The 19,259-nt window shown below is 41.4% G+C and overlaps 1 protein-coding gene across 2 annotated transcripts in view; it reads left to right on the forward strand.

Moving 5' to 3' along the window:
- The window catches only part of marchf8 (membrane-associated ring finger (C3HC4) 8), a 107,723-nt gene that overhangs the window by 11,466 nt on the left and 76,998 nt on the right, over positions 1–19,259 (forward strand). For both annotated transcript variants that reach the window (XM_050070790.1, XM_050070789.1), the window contains exon 3: positions 14,681–14,877. In XM_050070790.1, the coding sequence (XP_049926747.1) occupies positions 14,782–14,877 (96 nt within the window). In that variant the 5' untranslated portion in view covers positions 14,681–14,781. The remainder of the gene's footprint in view (positions 1–14,680; positions 14,878–19,259) is intronic.

The raw sequence follows: 19,259 nt of genomic DNA on the forward strand, positions 1-19,259 counted from the left end.
GTAAGCCTCCCTTGAGTCATGGATCATGTCATATAAAAGCAGGTATGAGGAAATGTGGAAACCCTTTGTTTATAGTTGGTGTGATGTAAGCAGGGTTACTGGTCTTGGGAATTTTCCACCCGAGTTAGTAATCTCCCACTGGCAAAAAAGAAATTGATTGCTGTGATAAGTCTTGTGATAGCCTCTAAGCATTTTGTCTTTGTTGTTTTATCCTGTTTTTAAAGACTTTATGTGCTTGAAGGTTAGAAATGGCTTCTGTAACCCCATTGCAACATTAAATTTGCAGTATGGATAGCCTCTATAAACATAACATTAGATCCTCTCTATCTCTGAGTTTCAAAATATCCTGTTGTCTGTCTGTCGTTCATGCCATGTCCCGTCCATTTACTGCAGATTTGATTTGCTCATCTATGAACAAATTCTGTCTATAGTCCAGTTCAGACCAAAGATTTGCGACAAGATGAGCTGAAACAGGTGACTGCTTACAGATTTTCAGGCTTAATTGTGGCTGAATATAATTTGTAGTTTCTTAAAATTTGAATGAAGATAGTGATAGTGAGATACTGGCTACAGCTGCATTTGTAGTAGTGATGGAACGGTGAAAAACATAAACGAGCATCAGCAGCGACCCACCGTCTGACACTGGCATACGTGAGGATGGAAGCAAAGGGCTCGGTGGGAACGGAGCACGTGCCACAGCAAGCGAACACGCTGTCTGTGATCTTTTTGACTCGACCAGTGGACTTCACTACAAACTGATTGGCTGTTGAAACAGACGACGTACCTTATGTACTAAAACCAGCCACCGGCGATTTGATCAGCGGAGTTGCAGGTGACACCATCAGCCGGCTTGAGTCGAGCTGAAACGGCTGGTTCACACCGCTGCAACCTTTATGTGCAATAGTTTCATCTCGACACTAATCACTGGTCTGAACTGGGCTTTGGAACAATACCTTCCAGCCTGTTCTCATTACCAGGTCGTTTTGTCACACCTCTCGGTTTGTGATATTGACGCCAAAGGTACTCTTTAGGATCTTAATGAAAAGCACTGGGCTTTCAACTAGCTCTGATATGCTGAGAGCAACCGACGCTGTATTAAGAGCAAAAGAGTCTACGTAGGGTAAAACGGGACTTTCACCCAGGACACAACCGTTTGTGTCTTGTGTGAATCCAAAAGTGGACGGTTTTTTTAATGTAACACTACTTAATTAGGAGCAGTCACTGCGCACTAACATTCTCTCACGTATTTGTGTCACCTTACATTTCGTAACGAACCTATTTTAACCCAAAGTATGATCATTTTTCTAAACCTTGCCAAGTAGTTTTGTTGCCTAAACCGGCAACCATTTCACAACATTGCTGCATTTTTTTGATAAAGGTACAATGTGTCACAACATAACATTATAAATGAAGCATTGTGGTGCCACAGAGATGCCCAAAGACAATAAATTATATTCTAGATGAAAGGGAAGATACTTGTTTGGAACAGACCCCGGCAAAAACAACATTATCGGAGCGATCTCTACCTCAACAGGTAGAGTGTGCGCCCCATGTAGGCTGAGTCATGCATGGCTGCATGTCATCCCCATTCTCTCTCCCCAGCTATCCTGTTATAATGGCAAAAGCCCTAAAAAAATAATCTTAATCTCACATCTTAATTGCATTGCTAATCATATTGCAATCGCTTTATCAATCAAAAATAATTGCAATCTAATTTTTTGCATATTGTGTAGCCCTAGTTACAGTGTGTTTAAGCTGTGTGTCACACAGAGACACTAAATGAAGCCCTATGCATCACTATGAGATGCAGAAGGGCTTTACAAAGCATCAGTATTTTACAACCTGGGAATGAGAATGTACGAGGGTACGATGTCACAAACTGTAAAATCTGTAAAACTGTAGAACATTTTCTTGTCTTTGTCATATGAGTGGACACCCCATTTGAAGAAAAGCATTTCACAGTAAAAAAAAAATAATAAGGAAGCAAGTCCTAAAATTATTGCAAGACCATCAAAATGGTTGACGGCTTTTCATAAAAGTACACATTTTTGCAGAGGCTAAGCTGGTCAGTTTCATTTCACACTGGAAATGAGCCGTGACTGTACTGTTGGGGAAGATGCCTCAGATCATCATGTTCAAATAATGATTTACTGAAGTAAAGTGACAGTTTGTTGTCTTTCACAGTTGTTTCATGGACTTTTATTTAACATCAGTGATGAAGGCAAGAGGTGATAACGATAAGGGATGATGTCTTCTGTGCTGCACTTGACTAAACTAGTACGCCTTGTATAGTAAATGATCAGTCAACTCGAAACAGATCCAGTGCACTGAAGGGATTTGCTTAACACCATCCACATTGGTATTTCCACACACTAGAAACCACAACAGAAATTCAGTAGTGTCATACTCCACCTGCTGTTGCATCTTATGGTTTGGCAGTGTCTCATTAAAATTAACAGCAGGTGTCCACACAACTTTCTTCAACGACTTCATCACCCACTTGACCTGAAGCACGCAGCCGAATCAACAGAGAAGAGGCTCAGTGCCGTCTAGACCTCAATGCTGCTGCGAATGTGTGTCAGAAATGAAAGCCACTTATTTTCTTTTGCCAGAGAAGTGTAATTGGGGCTGCTTGATAAAAAAAAAATGCAGGTGTGATTTATTTTTTTCAAGCAGCCAGTATTCATCATCATCCAGAGGCTGCACCTGCTCACTTACTGTAACTCAATCTGGATATCAGCTCTGGATAATTCCCAACATGTAAATGTGTAAATCTGTGCTTGCGGGTTTGAATTTGTATCTCTACGCATGTGCAGTTGTTTGCCTCATGACCACATAAATATCATCTAACCACAGGCTAATTGGGATTAGATATGACTATAATCTGGACATGTGCAGAAAAAGTGTCTTTTGAAAATGATGTTGATATTTAAGTTTGCTTGTGTACAATAAGGTTAGCATCTCTGGCTTCCTCCTGCTGTGTTCTACTTCCTCATCACAGTATCCACTGTAGCAGAAAGATTACAGAAGCTGCATTCTCAGTGTGTGTGTGTGTTTGGTGGAGTGTATCTACAATGTAAGTGTCTAACAATTTCAGTTCCTGTCTCCGCATTCTGGATTTTTGATGTGTTTGCAGTTTTCTCGCCTGCTTTAGCTCTCCAGATATTTCATTCTGCTCCTCCAGCAAAATCAGTACTCATCCTTCTTGCATTGTCTGTTTACTCTCTTTCTTTCTCCTATCTTGCCATCACACACACACACACACACACGTACACACACACGAACAGCCTCTTGTCAAAACTCTTATCAAGTTCTCTTTAAGTCAGCCATGCATGATATGATGTTATTTTTTCAACTTTTTTTTTAACTTACAAGTATTCAGATTCCTTTTCTGCCTTGTCATGGCATCTTGTGAGGTTATCGGAGGAAGAATAACATTTCCCTCCGGACAGAAAAGGGCGTTTTTCCTTTCCTAGAAAAAAGGCAGACACAAAGAGCCCTACTTTTGCTCTTTGGATAAAAGCTGGTCTGGCTGCATTATGCCCATACTATACTGTACAATCCTCTGTCAGCAACGTGTCTGAACACCATATTTATCTGTAATTGTTGGGGATAAGGTTCTCAAACATTTTATTGAGTCTGAATCCTTTTATTCGAAGCTGGTTTGGGATGTGTAATGGATGAGAAGGCAAAAACACTACGGTCTTGTGTTCACAACAATAAACAATAAGTAAAGTTTCAGTTTGGCCTTCGGGTAAGGTACTTAGGGAATTAGCGTTAATTAACTACAGGCTGCGGCTGATATAATCTGCTGCTGGCAATGTTTGTCATTTCAGCTAGTGAAACTGTCATTGCCGGGTAGAAATGCAAGGCAACCTGAATATCTGAAGACTTTGTGCATTTGTCTTTGTTAAAAAAAAAAAAAAAAGAGTGAGGAAAAAGACAGGATGAGAGCGATTTGTTAAGGCTTTAGTGAATCTGGTGTTTTTGCCAGCCTGAAACAAAATTCAAAATGGGAAAATTTCCAACCCCAGCATCAGTGCAGTTTCATTTGTTGTGTTTCAAAAGAATATTTTACCCAAAAAATAATCATTTGTTTGTCAGGTACTCACCGCATGTTACCATGAATTCATGAAGAAAACTTTGTTTATCTCACATGCCTCCACAATGAGTAGAGAATCCAAAAAGGTGGATATTCTTCATTAATTGAGGCAAACGGGTTCTCATTTATCTAGTCGTTTGCTCCGTACTTCCCAAACCTGCATATTTGCTAAAACATTAAATATAAACGATGAGCATTAGCGTTCATATGAGCTCAGATTAAAAACACATGCACATGTCAAGGCATGCTACTCGGAGTCCAGACTGTGCGACTTGATAAATGTGACTTGGATTATACTGCACGAGTTCTTTGAGAGTTTGTAAACGCGTGTTTTGATATAGTTTTAGTTGCTATTACACATGGTCCCCATTTACTCCAGTTCATGAACAATTTTTCGCCTTTTTTGGATTCACCATCCACTGTGAAGGCATGTGAGAAAAACAAAGTCTCTTTCATGAATTCAAGGTAACACACAGCGAGTAATTATATACAAATGGTCATTTTGTGGGTGAAGTATTAAAAAGGAACATGTCAGCATTTTGGGAAATACCTTTTAAGTTCACTAATAGATTATATCTTGGTTGCTTAATCTTTACTGACAGTGACAAGTTGGAGTTTTTATGGGGAGTTATGTAAAAGAAGTGTCTTCCGGGTGTCGGCTAGAAGTCCCGGAAGTCACTGTCAAACTATTCCTGTAACAGTGGGAGGGACCACCAAGAATAATGCCAAAAATAAACTGCAGTGTCTTGGGGGGAAAAGTAACTGAAAGGTTATTTAGAGGTTAACACACAAAAATGCATCACCTAATTTTGGGGCTCACGCAGGGGGTGTGGCTTAGTGAAAGTATTTCCCTGCATGATGCTATGTAGGTACATAACTTCTGTCTTGTGTCATTGTGAAATAGAAACAGAACAAATGAAACGGCTCTTCTTGGGGCCTGTTGGGAAATCGATGGTAAGCGGGAAGGTTGAAGGCAGTTCAATGATTTCTTCATGTGATGATCAGAGTCTCTTCCCGTCACTACACTGAGCTAGGGAATTCAACAAGGATTTATTGAAAGAATAGCGTCTAAATGAAGTGTTTAGCTGAACTTTAATGGCCCACGTCTGTGTATCCAGGGCAGAGTCATCGTATCTATTCAAATAACGGTACTGAAAGTGAAACGTTTACTGTAAATGAACAGATCCTCCTTCCCTTTTCTCAGATTTACAGGAGGGGAAGTTATGTGTACTTGCAGCCATGTCATCCCTTTGGTCTCTTTTCGCTCTGGAGGTCCTTCACACGTCCTTGGCAGCTGAGGAAGAGTGTAGAAGTGAAGGTCATTTTGTTAAATGTTGGTAACATCCCAGAGATGCTGGCATGTGTACAAAGCTCCCGCGTTTTCCCCAACGAACAGGTCTGTTCATCCCAGATGTCTGTTCAGAGCTCATTCCAGCAACCACACAATTAATCACATCCAAACTGGGACTCATTAGCATATAATCAAATGGGACAGCTAATGGAGGCATTATGAAAGCAGTGAACTTACATATCAGATGCTTTTGATTAATCCTGTATATAGGGTAAACAGGCATGGAGACATTTAGGAGGCAGGGAAGAAGTCGCAGTAATATTCAGACCCGCACTGGTGCTGATAAATGATGCAGCTACATTTGAAATGACAATGAGCTATAAAAAACCAAAACATTATGATAATTTATTCCCAGTGTGTTATGAAAAAGTGTTCAAGTAATCACCAGACTTCAAGCTCAGTGCAGCGGAGGCCTGTGTGTTTGTATGTAAGCGCGTATTTATGAAATTATACAATGTCAGCGACGGTTAAATTATCTAGTTTAAGTTTGACAGTTAAATTTGTTTAACAATTTATCCAAACTTGTGAAGAACTGCGGTGCCAGATTTGATGTTTCTATTCGTGTGTGTGTGTGTGTGTGTGTGTGAAATGCAGCAGGCTTTATCAGAGGAGTCCATCAGGTTTTACGGACGCTCTGTTAATCTGTGTGTGTGTGTGTGTGTGTGTGTGTGTGTGTGTGAGTTCTGGCAGGGCATTAGTCCAATCACTGCTGCCAACACAGCTATAGGATCTGTGCCGTGATGAAATTAATGCCCTCCTCCTCCTCTCCTCTGACTCGTACCTTTCAGCAGGGGCACTGGTCCAACACACAGGCATATTTGTAGCGTTTTTTTTAATAAAGTCCATCCTCTCATGAAAGGATTCAGTGACAAAGTGACACATCCCTTGAAGGAACAGCAATTAAAGCAAGAAATTATATTTTCAAGCTTTGTACTGTACCGTACCCTCCAAAGTAACACCGAATACATTTCTGCAGAAGTAAAATTATGAGAACTGTGAGGAACACCACGTAGTTTGTGTTATTGCAGTCAAATTAGTACTTCAGCTTTTTCGCAGTTTCCAAATTATTCTCTCTAAAGCTGTAATATCGGCAACCTCTTCTTCTTTTGTAATGACGCTACAAAATTCATGAATACAAAATTCACTTGAAACCCAAAATATAGCTGTAATATCTCTTTAACCAAACACTTTTAAGACACTTAATCTGATTAGTGCCGCAGGTGTCCTTCATCACCAACCAATCCATGGGGGAAAGACGCCTCTAATATCAAATATAGACTAAAGCTGTAGTACAGTAATGTTAGGATTGATTGATACACAGCCGGGTTTTTCTGCCTGGTTGCGCATCAGAACCGGAGAACGGGCTCTCAGCCATATCTTGGGTCTGATCTGACAGCAGGGACACAGAGAGGCCTCTTGGCAAACTGAATAACAGCAGAGCTCATCTGAGCAGAACGTGCAGGAGACAGGGCTGTGATTTACCTGGCACAGGAGCAGGGGGGGAAGAGCTGCAGAGAAGGGCTGAATTGTAGAATAAATGGACTTTATTGGGATAATAGGAGCTGCGGTAATATTTTGATGGGCTCGTCTCTCTGTGGACCGCCTGCGGTCAGGAGTCTCCTCTGGCGGATGTTAATGATATTAACATCTTAAAGGGGAAACTTTGCCGATTTTCCACATTATTATATAATAATGTGGGCAGTGAGTGTAAATGAGCTGTGGTAAACTTCCAATCACCGAGATCATCCCTGCTCATCTCTCAGCTCAAATCCACTGGAGGACACTATTTTCGCAGGCTTTCCAGCCGTTGCTCAAACTACAGATTGCACTTCCACATTTTCATATGCTCGCCACCACAGACACAAAGAGTATATAAGCGAATCAAGAGAGAGCTGTCCCTCTGTCTGTCTCTGTGCGTCAAGATTCTGTCGCTGTATTGCCTATTTCTCGCCTAAAATGTTTTCAGAAACATAGCTTAGTGCCCTGTTTGGCTGTAGTATGAGAATTTGTCAATAGGAAGTGGGCACCATACTGTTTCCTGTATTGTAAAAACAGAGGCTGAAAAAACTGAGCTCAAATGCTGAAACTAAGCAGAGCTGATAAAATATGAACCAAGATTTTGTTACGTCTTTGCCAGCTTTTTGCTTTAAATGTAAAACATATTTTAGTTTACTGTTTGACTGTAATACAAGATCGTTTGTTACCATCCAGACACCGTATTGTTTCCTGTGTCAAAACAGCCAAGCTTGCATTGGGTAACTCACCAGCAGGAGGGTTCATTGGTCCGGTGTTGTGCAGTGCATTGAAGGTTTTCTTCCTTTTGAGCAAAAGCGAATGCCAGCCCAGCCCCTTTTCTTTTTATTTTCTGGTCATATAGAAAGAATTTCAAAAGTATTTATGTGTTTCTGCTGCACAGACAGCTCGGTTTTATGAAAATACCATCTTTCCAGCAGTGAAATACTTCTGTAATATGGTTCACAGGGGCCGGGCAGTGAAATGGGCCTTGACTTCAGTATCACAAGAGTATAACAATAATTTATTCATATCAGTGCTATCTGGATGCATTACCATAATGCAAGTTGACCGCTGACAGTTTGGTCAGAGAGTCGGCTAGCAGCAGCTAATGTAGCCTCGAGCCTCGAGCAGAGATGAGGATGAATTGTGAGATTTTATGCAGCTCATTGTTTTAGGTTTTAATTACCATTTGCTTGGAATCATTTATTTCAGGATTTTGTAAAACAATTAACATGATATGATCGTATCACCACAGCACAAAAAACCAGTAAACAATAATAATTAGCTATCAGTTAGCCCTGGTGCTTACTTAAAAACCACTCTCAGTGTGACAGTTTCCTATAACCAGTCAGAGGTACAACTGTTTATCCAAAGTTGTCATCCCTTTAACCACTCAAACTGACCCCTGGAGCTGCTGCCATGGCAACAGGTCAGCATCAGATTGGCACTGCAGGAGATTTGTGATTGGTTGGAGTGCTGCTGGATTTGTAGCTATTAATATTGTTACAGTGAACTCTTTGACTGGCAGCCAGCCCCGAGGACACGCATAAACACACACACACAGACAGCCGGGGATCTCACATCCAAGGGACCATCCGACAGCTTGATTGACGTATTTAGTTTAGCTTTATTAATACTAAAAATATTCACTCTAAAGCACTGAGCTGAATGTTTATATATACATATGTATGTAGAAAGTGTAATCCTGACGGTCTATCCAGCACATCTCCCGTCCCATTAGTGCATCCGCTGAGTTCAACAAAGACTTTAGGTTTGAAACACGATGCCAATTAATAGTGGAGAGGAGGCTTTTACTGCAGTTTTTATTCTTTGGATGTACATTAACAACCCCCGTGGTGCAGCAGTGGTCTGTGTTGTGGCCGCAGTGATGGATGTTGTTTCATCAGACTGCCGCATTTTAGTGAGCCACAGCTCTGGAAATGTAGTGCACAAATACGTGACACAGAGCTTCTTCATTTATTTTGTTTTGTTCCTCTTATTTACTTCACAACAAAGGTCGGAAAATGACACAGGAAGGCTCGCTTTGTAATTAATACAAACATTTGTGACTGAAATGCAGCAGCGGCTTTAATGATGTGGAGACGCCCTCGGGTGGGTAACTTTGTCTCCTGACCCACGCTAATTTACTGTAACTCATTAGACACACACACACACACACACACACACACACACACACACACACACACAGTGTGACTGTGTGTTCTCTACCCATCAAAGTGACTTATATTCTGCAGCAATAGCTCAGTGATGTCACATAATGGCTGATGATACAGACAGAATCGCCAAAGGGGGATTAAAGGGAAAGTTAGCCACCTTTTATGTGGATGTCCAGTCAGTGTTGATGGTAAATATAGTCAGTGTGTGGTAAATTGATAGTGTGCGATATCCTCCTGAGACCAAAACTTTTGTTGGTCCTTTTTCAGTTTATCCTCAGGATCCTGGAGAAGGTCTCCAGAACAGCTCTGTCCAAGTCAGGAGTAAGATTTATCCATAGTAACGCACACACAGGCTCTCTCAGGGTTAGCATCAGCCACAGCAGCCAACAAAAACTGCCCACGCTGAAATTCACTGTAACAGAATAATTCAGTTTCTGAGGGCACTTGAGCAAAGGCACCACCGGTCACTATTTGCTCAGGTTCTGGAGAGTCCCTACCGGCAATATCCTCATGCAAAGCAGCCTTGGCCTCTCTCTCCACTGCATTTCTTTAGCCAAGTACTCTGGCTCGAATAAATACAGCTGAATATCAGAGTCGGCTAAAACACTGAACTGCATCCTCATCTTTGAGATTCTTTGTATTCATATCTTGTGCTGCCATTTATGCTGTTGAAAAGGTAGCTAGTTAAATCAAGCAAAGAGGAAAAAGGAAGTTCTGTTTTTGAGTGGCATCATGAGCACAACACCTGGCTACCCGGAGGCGAAATCCAGCCTGTAGTTCTGTCTTTCCAACTACGTAACTGTCAAAAGTCAAATGACGGCGCTGGATGCAGTAACAACAACAGATCTCGCAGCTGCAAACTCCACTTTCCTGGTCAGTATAGCGCACACTGAGGAATTACTTGCTTTAATCGTCCACATCATCCACACAAAAGGTGGCAATTTTTCCCTCTGAATTTTTGGCTTTACATTCAAGTCACAAAATCCACTTCACTTTTAACATAACCCAGACTAATGGCTTCAGAGGAGGGAATCAAGGCTGCAAACAAAAGAGAATTGCATGATTGTACACTGGATGTTAACAGAACATCACAGGTTTTTATTAATGATTCCCAATCAACACATGCAGCTGCTGTAGCATCACAGCAGGCTTTAAAAAAATGCAAAACGGAGGCTCAGGTTTGGGTTGAACATCAGTCTATAAAAAAGATGAGTCATCTTTTCCCCAGCATCTGAAGAACTCTGTCCTCCACCATCCTGACCTCTACATAAGGTAAAGGGCACGCCGCCTCCTGCGTTAGCTCGCTGAAATCGTGTGCTGAATTGTCAAAAATACTCCTTTCTCCTCTCCTCTGGGAGACTGCGCTGTGTAACTCCTTTTGTGTCTCACAACAAACAAACAGGCTGTGGGTTTTTACTGGCATGCGAAGTGGCAGTTCAAGACAAAAATGTCAGTCTTGAGTGAACTCTCTTTCTGTCCATGTTTTTTTTCCCACATTGTGGTATTGAGTTGGCTTCTCTGTGAATTCAATAAGATTAGCTCCGTCATCATGGCTGATGTAGAGATGGGTGACAAATCGAAGAACAATAACACATCGAGTCTCGAGAAAAGCGTCAGTGCTCCTTGGCACGGACTCTCCAAGTTTCTGAAAACCATAAACTGTTTATTAAATATTAATATACTGCCCATAATTGGTATGAGATTGGTTTGGATGAAACTGGTTTTCATTGAAATTACAAACAGATTAGATTCATTGATAATTAAAAGAAAAAATAATTAGTTGCAGCCATAATGCATACAACTTCCCACTGATTAGTGTTATCATTTTTGTTGCAGGGCCATAATTGCCTATTTAACATTGGAGGGGCCATTTTTGATGTACCCTGTGCACCCGAAGTCTCAAGGGGGGTCTGGTGGTAATCCCCCCCAGGATAATTTTTTTTAGAAACTTCACAGATAAAATGACCAGTTTAGAGCATTTTCAAACAAAATTTTAGGGGTTCAAAGTTTTGATGACTGAGTGCCATTTTAGGGAGCCAGCATATAAATGAGGACTGCAGAGGAACTACACACTGCGACAGTTTATGATGTACCCTGCCACTTTTCAGTGGTGCAGTGGAAAGAATTGTGCCGTCACGGCAAGAGGGTTCCTGGTTCAGACTTTGGTGGAGAGTTCGAACCCCAGGGTGGGGGAGCCCTTCTGTGCAGAGTTTGCATGTTCTCCTTGTGTCAGTGTGGGTATTCTCCAGGTACTCCGGCTTCCTCCCGCAGTCCAGACATGCAGGTTAATTGGTGACTCTAAATGGGCCGTAGGTGTGAATGTGAAAGTGAATGGTTGCCTTTCTCTATGTGTCAGCCGTGTGATAGTCTGGCGACCTGATTAGGGTGTACTCCACCAGCTGGGATAGGCTCCAGCCCCCCCAGGACCCCTAACGGGATAAGCCGTTACAGTAAATGAATGAATGAATGAATGAGCCATTTTTACGATGAGACTAACACATTACATAATCTATGACAGTAAGCAGTGATAAAGCCTACATAACACACATTACATTCTAGTTTTTCACTTTTTAATACATTTTAAAGTAATGAAATGGAGACAGTAGTGTTTCATATTGATTGTAACTACCCACAGTAGCAAAGCAATGGCTTCGCCTCAGGTACAGCAACAACACTTAACCCACAAGCAAAACTGCAGTACACCATAATACTAGAACCAGTAGCAATAATGATAGCAATTTGTTAAGTTGATTTATAATTAGGATGAGCCTACATTTGCTAAGGATAATTTTTTTGGACAGCAATGTGTGGTTGCCTGTCAAACAGGCAACAGCCGTGGCCAGAGGCATTATGTTTTTGGACTGTCTCTGTATGTCTACGTACAGCCATCCAATTATTGTGAACACAATATCTCAAGAGGACCTTGAGGGAATTTCTTTAAATTTAATACAAATGTCCACTTGGACTCAAGGATGAACAGATTAGATTTTGGCGGTCAAAGAACACTGTGACCTCAGAAAACATGTTTTTCACTCTAACTCAAGAATTCATACACTAAATATGAACAAATGTCACTCAGTTTCACTCTTATCGGATAAAATGATGAAGTAATGACATTATTTTCAGGAAAGATCTCACTGTGAGATCATAATGTTCTGCAAAAACACTTTTCTGGCCATTATTCAATGCCATAACTCCAGAAAAGAAGAGGAGATATTTAATCTTGGGTGTCCAGGTTAGGGTTAGGGTTATAAATCTTCTGTGCTTTCGGATTGGAGATGTGTGTGAAGCATCAATGTTTTAAAAGAATGTGGCTTCTTTGCAGCAGCATCTGTGTTTGAAGGAAGATCAGCTGTCATGGTAATGTTTGAGTGTGGATGTAAACTGTAACTGCAGCTTGACTGTTATGTGGAGGCATATGGAGGCAGTAATTCCAGTTTCTTCATATCTTTATATATTAAGGTTAGGCTGGATGTGATCCCCCACTATATATTATAATGACTGCCTTTTAGTGTTTCCATAGGATGTTACCTGATTTATAAAGGCATCATCATCAAGTAAGAGTTGTTTTCTAGTCATGTGAAGTCATATTTAGTCGTTTTAGTCATCTGTGAGGATTAACAGTAGGAGTACAAAACTGATCATATTTATCTGTGACATGAGCAAAAATAAAGTGTTGGCTAATGCTGTAAATGAACAATAATTATTCTACTTGTTGTGATGAGGTTTGCGATTCTTGTTCACCCTCGACTACGTCTGGGATTCTTCCACCGTGCTAAGGTGCTCTCTGGCTGGTCGTTATTAACACATGACCCCCCCACCCACCCCCCACCCTCTTTGGCACCGAGCTGAGACTGCCAGCTGTTGCACAAGAAGCTCATATGACTGCCGACTGTGTGTGTTTGTGAGATCATATGAGCATAAATCACCTCTCCATCTTGATAAATACTTATCACAGACAGCGCAGCAATGAACTGAGGTGGCAGCTCTGGCTGTGCTGGTCTGAAGCTTCTCAGCGGACCCGTGTGACATTCTCAGTCCAAAGCCCACCCTCCCTCCTACCATCAACGCTGGTTTCTGATTACTGCCATTTCACTGACCTCCCATCTGTCTGCTTGCTTTTTGGTTTCTTAATCCTGTCATTTTCATACTGCGGAGCTTGAGGGTTTGCTTGGCAAACGCGCCTGCGTGCGAACACACACAAGGCCTGGTGGTGAGAAGGAGCTAAAGCTTAATTGCTGTCAGTGGCAGTACAGATGGCTGCATTAACTGAAGTTAAAATGACCCTTATGTAAAACCTCTTGTGTAACTCCCCACGACAGCCCCATACTGCTGCTTTCACGACTCTGTCTGTCTGAGTCTATCCAAGAACGACAGGGATCCCTGCGCACCGCCGCCGCTCTCTCTTATGTGGAAATCGTGGCCCTGAATCTCCAGGTCTTTGTAATGCAGTGAATTCCTGCGCACGGATTTGCCTCTGTAGTGATTTATTACACACTTCGGCAATCACCTCTAAGATAATTTATAATATTCTGTGCCCGTGCTATTCTGGGACAAACTTCTTTTCTCCTGTGGAACATCACAAGAGACAATTGTGCCTTTGGTGGTTTGAGAGTTTCTCACAGCGTACTGTAGGTCAGCACTGGGAAAAGGTCATGAGCCTGCCTTTGTAGGGTTCTAATGTGATTTTAAAACGATGAAAAAATTATCCACAATAAACCAAAATTACCCGTTCTGTTAATTTTTAGCAGACATTCTTTCCATGTATTTTTTTTCTTTGTTGCACCATTTAAACAGTCATTATCCCACATGTATGGTGTCCCTTTTTTCAGCACAAACTCTGTGCATTATTTAACAAAGAAAGGAGCTGCCAACCCAAATTCAAGAAAAACAACACAGGCGGCTATAATTAATAAATTAATTAATCACTCAAAATATAATTATATAACAGGTCACAGTTAGAATAAAGAATGTTACGCTATTCATACACAAAAATGCAGCAGAAAAGAAATTAATTTTGTGCCTTTTTTAATTGACAGTCTGTGTATGCCATTGTAAATCATTCAAAACATGAATAATTCACAGTTAAAGGTTATAAATGAATGTGAAAATGAGTGTGAAAGCCCATCATCAGCACTTTGAACTGGCTTTCTCAGCTTATGTGTTTACATGATGTATAAATAAGTTATGTTACTATAAATAAAAGATGCTCCGATGAGTAGACAAAGTTCCAAAAGATTTTGATGCAGGAGGCCATTTTGAAAAAAATAATAAATTTGGGTTCTGAACTGAGAAGTTTAAAGAGGAGTGATCAGAAGAGCAGATAAAAACACCAAATGCAGCTGTGCCACTTTGACGGTTTTCATTTCTTGTTTCTTATTGTGGACTTCCTCCAGATGCAGTGATATATATACATATATATATATATATATATATATATATATATATATATATACACACTGTATGTTTTCTTATTTGAGTGTCATGTTTACTATCTCATAGCTAATCTCTGTCTGTCCTCTGTGTCCTCCATAGGGCAGCGCGGGCAGGGTGTCACAGTTCAGACCATCATGCCCTTTGCTCTGGCAGCGGGACAGGAAGTGTGTGTGTGAGTGTCCCTGGTTGGCTCTGCTGGGATGAACATGCCACTGCACCAAATCTCTGTCATCCCCCGTGATGTCACCTCATCGCGGGTGTCAGGCAGTGGAAAAGTCAAGGACAAGGACAAGCAGGTATGTGAAGAGTTGAAAGGCTGGGGAGACAGCAGAGGATATTGGGGCAGTTTCATCCCGTAAAGTGTAGTTTTTACCAAACAGAGACGTTGTACAATAACCAGGGGGGGGTCTGATCTTGGCTCCACAAACTCACCTGCAGACTAATTTCACAAGTGCCTGTATTTGATTTATTTATTCAACATCTGCAAGTCCTAAACAACACTTGCAGAGTAGAGAGAGACGGAGGGGTAATATCGAAAAGGTTGTGACTGCCCTACCAAGTAAAACGAGAGCATCAGTAGTTCCAGCAAATTGCCAAACAAGACATCTGTTTATGTTCAAGTGACCGTTCTAGTGGCTGAGTCTTGTTCATTTGGAGCTTAAAAGGAAGTAGTGTGACATTGTTAGAGAGCCACAAAGTCCACAGAGTCAGGAGGTTGAGGTGGATGGATGGCTTTACAAAAACACCGGACTTGAACACAAGAGTCTGCTGTTTGCTTCCTGTTTCCTATTGATTGTCGTCATAGGTCTCTTTTAACCATGACTGTGGTTGTAACAGGACCTTAACCACATGGTTGTCTCTGTAACCATGACTACGAAGGCCCCCTAACCTTAACAAAGTAATTTTGACCTTAACCATTATCTTTACCTAACCCTAACCAAGTCGTGTTTGTGCCTAAAACTCACCAAACCTTCACGTTGTTACATTATTAAGTGATTTGTAACAGGCACAGACAAGCTGTTGATAGTTGAATCAGATCAGTGTGTTTTTCTGGAGGGACCGGACAGAGGATATTGTTATTTAATTTGGAGGATTTGTTGAAAAGTTCTCCATTATATTAAAGACGCCATCTCTTGCTCTCAGAAGCACAAGCCTCTTGTCCATGAGTGCATGCACGCTTCCTTCTGCATGGCAATGTGGTTGGCGGGTGTAGCTTGATAGAGATAAAATAGTTCCTACATGAAGCTGCTCACAACAAGATCTGTAGATTATCTTGAGTAACCGGGTCATGATTTCTGGAAAGAGACACTGCTGTTGAGTTTTTTTAATGTATTTTTTTGCCGCTTTGAGCACCACAAGCTGAGATGGTACCCACCTGATGAACCCAATGAAGCTTTTACCCTCCCTAAACTCCCATCCTCCCTCCTGCAATCGACCAGTTAAACTCCACCTCAATTAAAGTTAGATACATTTTCTCCTGTTAGCTTCTTCTCTCGTCTCCCCTATCTTTCCCTCATCAAAATGAGGGAGTAGAGGAAGGTAGTCTGCACAGAGGTCTCTCCTTGGCTCTGCCTTTCCTATGCTCTTTCCTACTTTTTTATCCATCTAACCCTTTGGCTCCCACTCGGACCCCCAGACGGCACTATTACTCCCACTCATAGTCTCAAGTATGTGCATCAGGAGTGGTAACATCTAGTCCTCAAGCAAAATAGTTTCATTGCATTAGAGAGAAGACAGACATCTCTACAGCCGATATCTCCAACACTCCCCAACTCACACCAAAACAATCTAGACTGATAAATCACACTACAGGTAAGAGTAAAACAATTGTCCCTTTAAGTGTACACACAGGCTGCCAGGAAATAATGAAAATACACTATTCATGATTGTTGACATGCAAATGACAAAGTTGCTGATAGCCTGTTTTTCCTCATTAGTGACCATTTATTTTTATACACTGAAAAAATAATTCCTTCAATTTTTACTACAGCAAACAAAACCTCAATTTAGTCTTGTGACAGTTTTTGTTTCATCTTTGTTCCTAGTGGCAGAGTTGACTGCTTTCATTCCAGCGCCACATTAAGTTATGCTCTCCTTACTGTCACTCACACACCCACTAGGAGAACATTTTTGCCAGATGCCGTAAAAACTTCATCATTATATTTGTTCCTTTTTTGTTTATTGTGTCATTGTTTTTAAACGAGATTTGACAGTGTGAAATTTCCTTTTTTAAAACTACTCTTTGTTACATTGAAAAAAAAATAATACAAGAACCCAGTGAATACGGATAGATTGGCGGAAATGTCAGCTAGACGTAGACAAAAGCAAATTTAATTCTAATTGACGAGAGTTATAGCAGGTTGGCGGGTGGAGAAAGTTACCCCAGCTGTCCTGTAGTCATTCACCCAAAAACAATCAAAAAGTTAATTTTCTAACGCCGGGGGTGTCAGTCCTAACACAGCCGTATAAATTCTGCATTACAATGTTTGTCTCACAAACAAATTATTTCTGTGCTGCCTGTGGTAGTAGAGGTTTTGCATCTAATGAGGCTGGTCAGAGTCTGGTCTGCTTTTCCATTTGTGCCTAAAACCGCCTGTAGGCCATCTGGTTTCACCATTTAGCAGTGAACCAAATGCAGGATTTGGTTTCTACCTCAAATTTACAAAACAATCATTGAAATCACCAACTGAGAGCTCTTTTATTCATCACCTCTGCTGCTCTGAAAGGATTTGTTTTACCCGTCAGGATAGTTACACACAAAGAAAAATGATCTGGAAACCAGATGCGCCAAAATGAAGGCCTGTAGCAATCTGTCAGGACAATAATTACACAGAAAAGGATGAAATTCTTAAACCTTTCACATCTGCACATCATTATGATTATCAGGGTTTTTATTTATTTATATGTCCGAGGTTGTTATCACTCTTGATTTGTTAGAAGCAGAGAAAGTCAGCTGTGCGATCATGACCAAAACCTGCCCTCAGTCTTACATGATGCGGCTCATCAATCTTTACTTTCCTCCCCTCCCTGTCTGTCTCTGGGAGACAGCAGCATCAAACATCCCAGTGAAGTGCTCCTTGAGTGCAGTTGCTTTTTTGAGCTCCGGAACAAAGCGAGGTGCTAAGACAATATGTCCGTGGCCTGCCCTTCTCCCTGGCCTCACTGCCTCACAATAGATCCTGGGCACTAAGTGCAGCAGCACAGGTGTTCTTAAGAGGCTTCTCCATGCTGCATATGGTGCTGTGTTTCAGCGTCCTATGCTTTACAAGTGATAGTACACAGAAGCTGGAAACAATGACATATGTACACTCACCAGCCACTTTATTAGGTACACCTTGCTAGTACCAGTTTGGACACCCTTTTGCCTTCAGAACTGCCTCAGTTCTTTGTGGCATAGATTCCGCAAGGTGCTGGAAACACGCAGTTACTGCATCAATGATGCAAATCTCCCATTTCCCCACATCCTTAAGGTGCTCATTGAATTGAGACCTGGTGACTGTGGAGGCCATTGGAGTACAGTGAAATCATTGTCATGCTGAAGAAACCAGTTTGAGATGATCTGAGCTTTATGACATGGTGTGTTATCCTGCTGGAAGTAGCCATCAGAAGATGGGTACACTGTGGTCATAAAGGGATGGACACGGTCAGCAACAATACTCAGGTAGGCTGTGGTGTTTAAACCATGCCCAGTTGGTACCACCACCACCACCGTTGATACAAGGCAGGATGGATCCATGCTTTCATGTTGTTTACACCAAATTCTGACACTACCATCTGAATGTTGCAGCAAAAGTCGAGACTCATCAGACCAGGCAACGAAAACAGGACACCGAAAGGAGGGATTTAACATACTAGTCAATCAGTTAGCACATTAACAACACAACCTAATGTTGAAGAACAAAGGATATTCACCATGCGCTAGTGAATAATAACACAAAAAATTACAAACCGCTTCTGCTAAAGAGCTCAAGGGCTAAAAACATCATCTTACCTAATATAACAAGTTTGCTTTGATCTCATGCCTTCTTGACTTTAGTTATTTGTTTACTTTTCTCACTTTATTTTCTCTTCTTGTGCACTGAACTGAACTGCCTGTCTGCTGAATCAGTCAAGAAAAAGCCGACAAGGGCTGACTAGTGCTAACGGTGCAGGACACACCACAGAAACTAGGGCGGCAGACGCTCACTGATCGCCAAACATTGACCAATGGCAGACTGGGTGTGTCAGGGCCCTTACCCATAACCCTCACTGATGATTCATTTGCTAACCTAACCTGCGGTGTTGCGGTACTTGAGGCCATTTCTTGAAGGTCTCATCTTGGAATTGGCCCCATTTTTAGTTGGTCTTGTCTTTGTCTCAGACAAAGAGGACTCAGGATTTTATTTCAAGACCACAGCTGCAGGGGATATCACTTAATTGCTGCTCAAAGGGAGTGTTGAATAAAGATGGCTGGTTCCAGCTCCTTGGTGTTTGTTTGTGTTTGTTTGCTAATAGAAAACAAAGGAAAATTCCTAGACATTAAACCTCTGCAATGCATTTTCATTACTTTATCAAGACGTGTCTCATGGCAGACTTTTCCAAACACACATACAGTCAGGTCCATAATTATTTGGACAATGATACAGTTGTCGTCATTTTGGCTCTGTACACCACCACAATGGGTTTTAAATGAAACAAT

Source organism: Epinephelus moara, chromosome 19, assembly GCF_006386435.1.
Source record: "Epinephelus moara isolate mb chromosome 19, YSFRI_EMoa_1.0, whole genome shotgun sequence".
Lineage (NCBI taxonomy): Eukaryota > Metazoa > Chordata > Actinopteri > Perciformes > Serranidae > Epinephelus > Epinephelus moara.